Source organism: Dama dama, chromosome 9, assembly GCF_033118175.1.
Source record: "Dama dama isolate Ldn47 chromosome 9, ASM3311817v1, whole genome shotgun sequence".
In the NCBI taxonomy this organism is placed as follows: Eukaryota; Metazoa; Chordata; class Mammalia; order Artiodactyla; family Cervidae; genus Dama; species Dama dama.
Window position 1 is genome coordinate 17,686,973 of NC_083689.1, and position 10,971 is coordinate 17,697,943.

Below are 10,971 nucleotides of genomic sequence, written 5' to 3' on the forward strand. Positions count from 1 at the left end.
TTGTTGTCATCCATGATTCAGATCACTGAAACAGGAAATGTCTGAATCTCTCCTCCATGTAATCCATGAGATATCATTAAATTTGGGATCTGTGTTTCTTTGCTAAATGCTGTACCCCAAATTGATTGAAATTTTAAAAAGAAAATGACCAAATATCTGTTAAGCTCCAAACTTCTTTTGGGTACCATGTACAGTCTACAGGTGCAATTTAGACAGTTTTCCAGAAGGAACAGAAGCAGAGACAGGTGGAGAGATTTACAGACATTTCATTAATAGAGGGTGAAAGACTCAGAACTCAATCATTGACCTACTTATTCCTGCACCAGTTCTCAACCAACTTCACTGCTAATACTGTAACTGTTTCTTTTCAAACCTACTTTGGCCTCATTTTTTCATTATTTTATTGGAATATAACTGCTTTACAGTGCTGTGTTTGTTTCCTCTGTGCAACATCGTGAATCAGCTAAATGTGCACATATATCCCCTCCCTCTTGAGCCTCCTTCCCTCCCTCCCATCCCAGCGCTCTAGGTCATCACAGAGCACCAGGCTGAGCTCCCTGTGCTACACAGCAACTTCCCACTAACCATCTACTTTACACATGGTACTGTATATATGTCAATGCCACGCTCTCAATTTGGTCTCAGTTTTGAAATCAAGAGAGAATAATTGATTCACCCTTTTTGGGCTCAGAGTGTCAACCAGTGAATTATGGGAATGATGGAATATAGGATTTTATATGAATAGTCATGTTTTGCAGTCCACTTTTGAAATATAAGATTAATAAGATCTCTGTAGAAGATGAAAAATCACGTGCAGGTATCATGAAATGATCAGAAGACAGATTTCAAAAATATATTCATATGATACCTTAATAAGGGAGGATGTTAACAATCCATGACTTGCAGAATCAGATGTGACTGAGTGATTGAGCATCCACGCATGCAGTTGATAGAAAATATTTTTTGCATTGAAATGAACATAAGCAAATAATATTAAAAGGCTGAACATGCACTAATTCTTAGTTATTGGACAACTAATTGTTGAACACTCACATATCATACACAAATTCTCACTTGTGTGACACAGAGAGGTACAAGAAATTTCATAGGATTGCTGTAAAACAAAGTTGATATAAACAGTAATATAACAAAATAATATATGACATTAAATATTTAGTAGATATGTAAATGTTGTTATAGTTATGCATTTTAACATATGTTAAATATATATTTTAATAATGCTAATTTTTGAAAATTTTTTATTAAGAATAGTTGATTTACTATGTTGTGTTCGTTTCAGGTGTACAACAAAGTGAAACAGTTATACATGTACATACATTTTCACATATACACTCTTCATTAGATTGTTTCCCATAGAGGTTATTATAGAATATTGAGTGGAATCCCTTGTTCTCTACAGTAGGTCTTTTATTAATTATTTATTTGATGTATGTGTTAGTCGCTCAGTCATGTTTGACTCTTTGAGAGTCCATGGACTGTAGCCTGCCAAGCTCTTTGTCCGTGGCATTTTCCAGGCAAGTACACTGGAGTGAGTTGCCAAGCCCTCCTCCAGGGGATCTTTCCGACCCAGGGATCACATCTGGGTCGTTTCATGTATAGTAGTGTGTATATGTCAACCCCAGGCTCCTAGGTCATTCCTGCCCCCCTTTCCCCTTTGTAGCCATAAGTTTGCTTTCTTCATCTGTGACTCCATGTCTCTTGAAAATAAGATTATTCATACCATTTTCTTAACATCACTCATATAACTGGTATCATATGATATCTTGTGTTTCTCTGTCTGACTTACTTCACTTGGTATGACTAATTTCCCATTAGTCAGCCATAAAAAAATAATGAAATAATGCCATTTACAGCAACATGGATGAACTTAAACATTGCCATACAACACCAGTATTCTTGCCTGGAGAATCCCCATGGACAGAGGAGCCTGGCTGGCTACAGTCCATGGGGTCACAAAGAGTAAGACATGACTTAGCAACTAAACACCATCTACCTATCTGTATATCTATCTACTTGCCATCAATTTATCTGTATCTCTATCTATCCACGCATTTATGGGGACTTTACTGGTGGCTCCGTTGGTAAAGAATCTTCCTGCCCATGCAAGAGATGTGGGTTCCATCCCTGGTTCAGGAAGTTCCCCCAGAGAAGGAAATGGCTCCCCACTCCGGAATTCTTGCCTGGAAAAATCCCGTGGAGAGAGGAGCCTGGCAGGCTATCTTCCATGAGGTTGCAAAACAGTTGGGGGATCAAACCCAGGTCTCCCACATTGCAGGAGGATTCTTTACCAGCTGAGCCACCAGGGAAGCACCAAGATTATACATATTGGGTTGACACAAATAACCTCACATTAAAAAAAATCAAATGTTTCAAAATCTTATTATTGTTTAAACATTAACAGAGCTCTGAGGCTTCCCTGATAGCTCAGTTGGTAAAGAATTCACCTGCAATGCAGGAGACCCCAGTTTGATTCCTAGGTTGGGAAGATCCCCTGGAGAAGGGATAGGCTACCCACTCCAGTGTTCTTGGGCTTCCCTTGTAGCTCAGCTGGTAAAGAATCCACCTGCAATATGGAAGATCTGGGTTTGATCCCTGGGTTGGGAATATCTGCTGGAGAAGGGAAAGGCTACCCACTCCAGTATTCTGGCCTAGAGAATTCCATGGACTGTATAGTTCATGGGTTTGCAAAGAGTCGGACGCGACTGAGCGACTTTCACGTTCACGTGTACTAACATCTTTTTTGCAGTCCTCAGCAATGTTTCATTATGTACACTTAAGGAAACCATACTTCTTGTAGTTTGATTCCAGCAAAACCAATGGTATGAAGTATATACTTAATGACTTTTAAAAGACAACTCTCAAATTAATTAATTAATTAAAGGACAACTCTCATTTTTGAGTAAATACTTATTGTTTGAAACAGAAAATTTAGGAAATCAAAGAATGATTAAAAATTATGAAGATTACTATGACATAGAAATGTTTTCTGACTGTTAATCTTAAATTTAGAATTCAGGTGACACAGTCCTATGTTTCATAGAGTGCTTACAAACATTCTAAATAAAGGAAATATCTAGACTGTATAAAGTAAAATAAGATTTATATAACTATGCCTCACTTTCTTTCCATTTGAATATTTTTCTTTTTAAACTTTTTTAATTGGAGGAAAATTGTTTTACAATGTTGTGTTGGTTTCTGCCATACAACAATGGGAATCAGCCACAATTATACATATATTACTTTTTCTTAGAGCGGGCAGTTATCATTCTAGATTTTTCCTAAAGAGAAGACTATTTTTTACTGAGCTCATGGATTTAGTACCTCCAATATTCTTGCACCTCTTTTACCCTTCAGTCCAGGACCTACAAAATAATTGTGTGTAGAGAGAGGTGGAGAAGGAAAAAGCAATGAAGGAACAGATCTGAGCAGATAGAACTTGTCACACTGAGATATATTGCTGAAGGCCCGGGGGTGAATGATCTTAGAAATGAATTCCTAGAATCCAAAATATGGACAAGGTACTGCATGACCATATAATTATTTCCTTTTTATTGCTTCTCAGCCTTTTGGCTAAGATCAAGTGTAATTATTTCCTTTTTTTCACTAATTCTTTTCTTTTTTAAAAGGTGCCCAATCTACATAGAGCCACAACACCTAAGAAATGTATCAGAATTCTTTCTCATGGGTCTTTCAGATGATCCAGAACTTCAGCCTTTCCTCTTTGGACTATTCCTATCCATGTACCTGGTCACCGTGCTGGGAAACCTGCTCATCATTCTGGCAGTCTCCTCTGACCCCCACCTTCACACCCCCATGTACTTCTTCCTCTCCAACCTATCCTTTGTGGACATAGGTTTCATCTCCACCACGGTCCCCAAGATGATGGTGAACATCCAGTCTCACAGCAGAGTCATCTCCTATGCAGGCTGCCTGACACAGATGTCCATTTTTATCCTCTTTGGAGGGATGGATTGTATGCTTCTGTCTGTGATGGCCTATGACAGGTTTGTGGCCATCTGTCACCCACTGCACTACCAGGTCATCATGAACCCATGCACCTGTTGCAAATTAATTTCAGTGTCTTTTTTTGTTAGCCTTTTGAACTCCCAAGTGCAGAATTTGATTGTGTTACAACTTACCTGCTTCAAGGATGTGAAAATATCTAATTTCTTCTGTGACCCTTCTCAACTGCTCAACTTTACCTGTTCTGACATGCTCACAAATAATATAGTCATGTATTTTGTTGGTGCCATTTTTGGTTTTATTCCTTTCTCTGGAATCTTTTTCTCTTACTGTAAAATTCTTTTCTCCATTCTGAGAGTTCACTCATCAGGTAGGAAATACAAAGCCTTCTCCACCTGTGGCTCTCACCTGGCAGTTGTTTGCTTATTTTATGGAACAGGTCTTGGTGTGTGCCTCAGTTCAGCCATCTCACAATCTCCCAGGAAGGATGTGGTGGCCTCTGTGGTGTACACTGTGGTCACCCCCATGTTGAACCCCTTCATCTACAGTCTGAGGAACAAAGACATCAAAAGGGCCATGTGGAGGTTTCTCAGAAAAATAATCTAACCTCAGTCCCTGTGCCACCTATTTGGAGTGTAGGCTGGAAAATGCAGTAAAACTAAGCATGTTGACCTGAAATCCTACCTCTCTCATCTCATCATTTTTGTAGCTCTCATGGCCTTGATTCCTCTCCTTGCTGAACAACTGAGTGTTTCTTCTTTTGGTATTGTTTCAACGGGACTGGGGGAGTCTTCTAGGATCCTTTGTCCATCTTATTCATGGCATGATTGAGTAGTTTTCATCTATGGTGATTCTATTGTTTATTATCTGTGGTCCAAGGATCCTGAAAAGATGAATAACTCTTTCTATATATTTAAATTTCACATCTTTTTTCACAGCTCTGATGTATTTTCCATAAAATTTTCTCAAGTTTGAGGTCTATTTACACAGGCTAGATGTGACATCATTCTTGGTTATTATTGAAATCATCAGAAGTTTAAAAACACTGACACCAGCCCCAAGGGATGGGATGGGGAGGGAAGTGCGAGGGGGGTTCAGGATGGGGAACACATGTATACCCATGGCAGATTCATGTCAGTGTATGGCAAAACCAATACAATATTTTAAAGTAAATAAATAAATAAAACTGAGATAAAAATTTAAAAAAAAAAACAAAAAACCGCTGACAACTGGGTCTCACATCCAGAAACTGCTTTATACTTGAATGTGTCCTGAGGATTTTTAAAAGCACTTAAAGGGATCCAGGGTGGACAAGGTTTAGAACTTCTGATCTCAGTCATATCTTGGATTCCAAGATGACTTGTACACCTTGAATCCTAACAGCTCTTGGACAATGATCAGAACTCAAGGTGGGAAGATATGAAGAGCTTCCCATGGCAACAGGCAAATTTCCCCTTTCTGATATTGATTCTTCACATATAGTCTCTCTCTACACCATACAGTCAGGTGTAAGTGCTGGTTATGAAGCTACTGTCTCTGCTCCAAACTCAGACTTCTGCACTTGCTTTGGGCTGGGGCTCTTAAAATCACTGCTCTGTTTACAATCTTGTGTTCTTACATTCATTCATGCATGCCCATTGCTCAGTTGTGTCTGGCTCTTTGCAAGCCCATGGACTAGAGAAGGGATAGGCTACCCACTCCAGTATTCTTGGGCTTCCCTTGTGGTTCAGCTGGTAAAGAATCCGCCTGCAATGTGGGAGACCTGGATTTGATCCCTGGGTTGGGAAGATCCTTGGAGAAGGGAAAGGCTACCCACTCCAGTATTCTGACCTGGAGAATTCCTTGGAGTCACAAAGAATTGGACACGACTGAGCAACTTCCACTTTTCACTTTCATAGGCTCCTCAGTCCTTGGGATTTTCTAGGCAAGAATACTGGAGTGAGTTGCCATTTCCTTCTCCATGGGTTCTTCCCAACCCAGAGTTCAAATTCTTATCTCCTGTGTCTCCTGCATTGCCAAGAGAATTCCTTGCCATTGCACCACCCAGGAAGCCATTTAATTAAATACTAGTTACCAAAAAATGTGTAAAAATCAGTAGTTTTCTAATATGCCAATGTATACAATTAGAGCAAAAACTTAGAGCTGATGACATATTCAGATAAGCAAATAATAAAAACATGTAAATCTCCATCCTGTAAAATGCCAACCAAAGCAAAGACTAAGGAAAAGAAAATAAGTTATCCTTGGTGGTGGCTTAGTTGCTAAGTCGTGTCCAACTCTTTGCAACCCCATGGACTGTAGCCTGCCAGGCTCCTCTGTCCATGGGATTTCCCAGGCAAGAATACTGGAGTGGGTTGCCATTTCCTTCTCCACGGGATCTTTCTAACCCAGAAATCACACCCCAGTCTCCTGCATTGTAGGCAGATTTTTTAATGACTCAGTTACAAAAGAAGTCCCAAGTTATACTTAGAGACAAATAATAACTGAGAAAGTGGAAAAGGTATTATATCCTTGGTGTAACCTAATGCTGCATAGATTTCACATGAAATACAATGGATTTACAGATAACAAAATTTCATGTTAAAGTGGTTAAAAAAACAAAAGCCTGAATTTTATGTTAAAATCCTGCAGGTTGGAAGGAAGAAGTAAAAGTGGACTTCCACCTGAGGACAGATGGTCCCACACCTTCCTAAGGATATTCACTTTTCCTTCTTTTTTCCTTTTCCATTAATATTAAAAAGTCTCCAGAGATTTGGACAACATGGACCAGTTGGCTAATTATACTCTTTGTGCATTAAGCCCTAGGTCATATCATTGTAAATAATTGGCTGGTGCCATCTTCACATTACTTTGCCAGTTCTAAGTGTGTGGATCTATACCTGTTTCTCCTCCATTTGGAAGCACCTGCATTGTACATTCCCCACCTGAGTCTGTCTTCCTGCCCTTCCTGAGAAGGGACCCTGAGACTTCGTCACACACCAGGCAGGAGAGGGGTCATGAGTCTATGCTCCTTGGTCATGCTCCAGCAGAGATGCAGCCCAGCCCAGTAAGTGCTGAGGGGGAGACAGTGATTGAAGGGGGGACCACTGGGAGCAATATTTTCTGTTCATGAGGAACAAACATGATAATAGAGATGGAAAGATGAGAGGGCACTGATATACAAGATTTTGGATCAGAGCCCTGTGAAGTTTAAGTTCTTGATTCTGATTAGGTTGTGAGAACTCTCATTCAGAGGTCTACTGCTATCCTCATTGGTTCTGACTCTGGCTGGCATTTCTCCAACTATAGCAGCACATGGGTCTCTGTAAACTTCGTGTAAGCAGTTCTAATGATCCTGAAAGCAGTGATGAGGATGATAAGTAAGATAACATTAACCATAATATCATGTACTATTACTGAGGTCATCCCCAGTGCCAGGCACTGAGGTCTGTGTTTTATGTATGTTGCTTGATTTCATCTGCACAACCCCTCCAAATTACAAGTACAGACACATTATTAATACTTTTTTTAGCTGTGCTGGGTTTTCATTGCTGCACGCAGACTTTTTCCAGTTGCAGAAAGAGGGGGCTACTCTCTAGTTGCAGTGCTCAGGCTTCTCATTGCTGTGGCTTCTCTCATGGAGCATGGTCTCTAGGAGCATGGACTCAATAGTTGTGGCAGATGGGCTTACTTGCCCCAGGACATGTGGGATCCTGGAACAGAAATCAAACCCATGTCCCCTGCATTGGCAGGTGGATTCTTAATCACTGAACCATCAGAGAAGCCCTCATTAGCACTTTAAGAAAAGGAAAGGCTCACAGCATTTTCTGTAACTTGTACCAGGTCATGAGTTAGAAAGGGCTGAAGCCAGATTCGAAGCCAGTGAATCTGGGCAGATTTCCTCCAGACAAAGGGCACCTGGATAGTGCCCCCTGCAAACCCAGAGTGACATGACTGGACAGTCCTGGCAGAGACTTCCTACTTACCACACCCTTCCCTTTGGAATTTTCCAGAGGACACAAAGGCTGCACTTGCTGCATCGCTCATAGGAAGGAGGAGTGGGTGAGATCACCAGCAAACTCATCGAGAGAAGGAACCCAGACACTTCAAGGCAGATTTATCTGCTTATCCTGCTCCTGGATTTTAACTTATCACTTCCTCATCCACATTTATAATCCACCTACTCAATCACAAAAGGAAATATAAAGTCAGAGTCTTGTTGTTCATCTTTACTCAGGAAAATAAAAACATTAATACTGTACTTGGTACAGTACCTTGGTACCTTTGTCTTCCCTAGTGACGCAGACTGTAAAGAATCTGCCTTCAATGGAGGAGACCTGGGCTCCATCCCTGGATTGGGAAGATTCCCTAGAGAAGGAAATGGCAATCCACTCCTGTTTCCTTGCCTGGAGAATTCCATGGACAGAGGCTGCAGTTGGACATGACTGAGTAGTCATATATGGATGTGAGAATTGGACTGTGAAGAAAGCTGAGCGCCAAAAAATTGATGCTTCTGAACTGTGGTTTGGAGAAGACTCTTGAGAGTCCCTTGGACTGCAAGGAGATCCAACCAGTCCATCCTAAAGGAGATCAGTCCTGGGTGTTCATTGGACGGACTGATGCTGAAGCTGAAACTCCAATACTTTGGCCGCTTCATGCAAAGAGTTGACTAACTGGGAAAGACCCTGATGCTGGGAGGGATTGGGGGCAGGAGGAGAAGGAGACAACAGAGGATGAGATGGCTGGATGGCATCACCAACTCGACGGACATGAGTTTGAGTAAATTCTGGGAGTTTGTGATGGGCAGGGAGGCCTGGCGTGCTGCGATTCAAGGGGTCGCAAAGAGTCGGACACAACTGAGTGACTGAACTGAACTGAACTGAGAGACTAACATTTTCACTTTTTCACCTTTGCTGAAACTTTTCAGAAAGTCAGGAAACAACAAAATTAGTGTGTGGGACTCAGAGACTGACAACTTGCTTTTGAATCCTGTGTGCTCCCCTTATTCTTAGCATATTATGGGGCAATTTCATAGTATCTCTGAGATGTACGATTGTCAAATGTGTTGATTCCTTATTGATACATGCCACTGAAGTAAGACTAAACAAATAAAGGATGACTTCTATGCAATAACTATGTGAAATGACTGAGGCTCATTTATTTCTGAATCCCCAGACCCTATATTTTGTTGTTACAGAGATGGCACCAAGAATTGAAAAAAGAAAGAAAAGCAATTAAATATTGAACAAATTCTTCCATTTTTAATAGAAAAAAAAAAGTTAAGCAATATGACTTCCACACCGTAGACTTGTTCCTGAAAGGTAGGGTCCGGCTACTCACTGCTCAAAAGCCAATAAACAGGCCAGGTTGATGGAAAGGAAAATTTGCTTTACTTCAGATGCGGGCAATTGGTGTGTGGTGACATCTATCAAAAGGCCAACTCCCCCTCATTGAAAGTCAGTGGGAAGAGGTTTTATAGGCTGAAGGAGGGGGCTACATGTGGAAATAGTACAGTCAGCTCTGACAGTCATCTTCAAATTGGTCAATGATGGTCTGACCAGCATCATCTTAGTTCTTTTAGGTACAGTTAATCTTCAATTTCAGAGTTGGTTTGTTTTCATTTCTTTGAGGCCATTTCTAGGAATTGCGGCAGCTTATGTCACAGCTACAGTCTGATCCATGTAGTTAACTTCTCCACCTGGTGAGGGTTTGAGTAAGACAGTTCACAGAATAGGCTCAGAATATTATCTATAGCCCTTGAGGAGGAACTAAAGATCCTTTACTATGCTTAATGAACATTATTATTATTTGGTCTCCTTTGACTGTTTTCCTTGTTTTCGCATGTTCTCGTTTCTCTAATTACACTTATTCACGCATATACACTTATTACACGCAAACGGAGACCAAAAGAAAGCAGGACTCACAATACTCATATCAGATAAAATAGACTTTAAAATAAAGGCTGTGAAAAGAGACAAAGAAGGACACTACATAATGATCAAAGGGTCAATCCAAGAAGAAGATATAACAATTATAAATATATATGCACCCAACATAGGAGCACCGCAACATGTAAGGCAAATGCTAGCAAGAATGAAAGGGGAAATTAACAATAACACAATAATAGTGGGAGACTTTAATACCCCACTCACACCTATGGATAGATCAACTAAACAGAAAATTAACAAGGAAACACAAACTTTAAATGACACAATGACCAGCTAGACCTAATTGATATCTATAGGACATTTCACCCCAAAACAATCAATTGCACCTTTTTCTCAAGTGCACACGGAACCTTCTCCAGAATAGATCACATCCTGGGCCATAAATCTAGCCTTTGTAAATTCAAAAAAATTGAAATCATTCCAGTCATCTTTTCTGACCACAATGCAGTAAGATTAGATCTCAAAAAACTATAAAAAGGGAAATAGGAAAAATAGGGGAAAAACTATTAAAAATTCAAACATATGGAGGCTAAATAACACGCTTCTGAATAACCAACAAATCATAGAAGAAATCAAAAAAGAAATCAAAACATGCATGGAAACGAATGAAAATGAAAACACAACAACCCAAAACCTATGGGACACTGTAAAAGCAGTGCTAAGGGGAAGGTTCATAGCAGTACAGGCATACCTCAAGAAACAAGAAAAAGTCAAATAAATAACCTAACTCTACACCTAAAGCAACTAGAGAAGAAAGAAATGAAGAACCCCAGGGTTAGTAGAAGAAAAGAAATATTAAAAATTAGGGCAGAAATAAATGCAAAAGAAACAAAGGAGACCATAGCAAAAATCAACAAAGCTAAAAGCTGGTTTTTTGAAAAGGCAAATAAAATTGACAAACTGTTAGCCAGACTCATCAAGAAACAAAGGGAGAAGAACCAAATCAACAAAATTAGAAATGAAAATGGAGAGATCACAACAGACAACACTGAAACACAAAGGATGATAAGAGACTAGTACAAGCAGCTATATGCCAATAAAATGAACAACTTGGAAGAAA

General features: G+C 40.0%; 1 protein-coding gene across 1 annotated transcript; it reads left to right on the top strand.

Moving 5' to 3' along the window:
* The first annotated feature begins 3,615 nt into the window (after positions 1–3,615).
* LOC133061257 (olfactory receptor 7E178-like) lies at positions 3,616–4,590 on the top strand. Its single transcript, XM_061149246.1, has one exon. The coding sequence runs from the start codon at positions 3,703–3,705 to the stop codon at positions 4,588–4,590; it is 888 nt and encodes a 295-aa protein (XP_061005229.1). The 5' UTR covers positions 3,616–3,702.
* Positions 4,591–10,971: the final 6,381 nt, after the last annotated feature.

Excerpts from the sequence above, each read along its gene's own strand:
- LOC133061257 (XM_061149246.1), top strand. The coding sequence starts at position 3,703 with ATGGGTCTTTCAGATGATCCAGAACTTCAGCCTTTCCTCTTTGGACTA.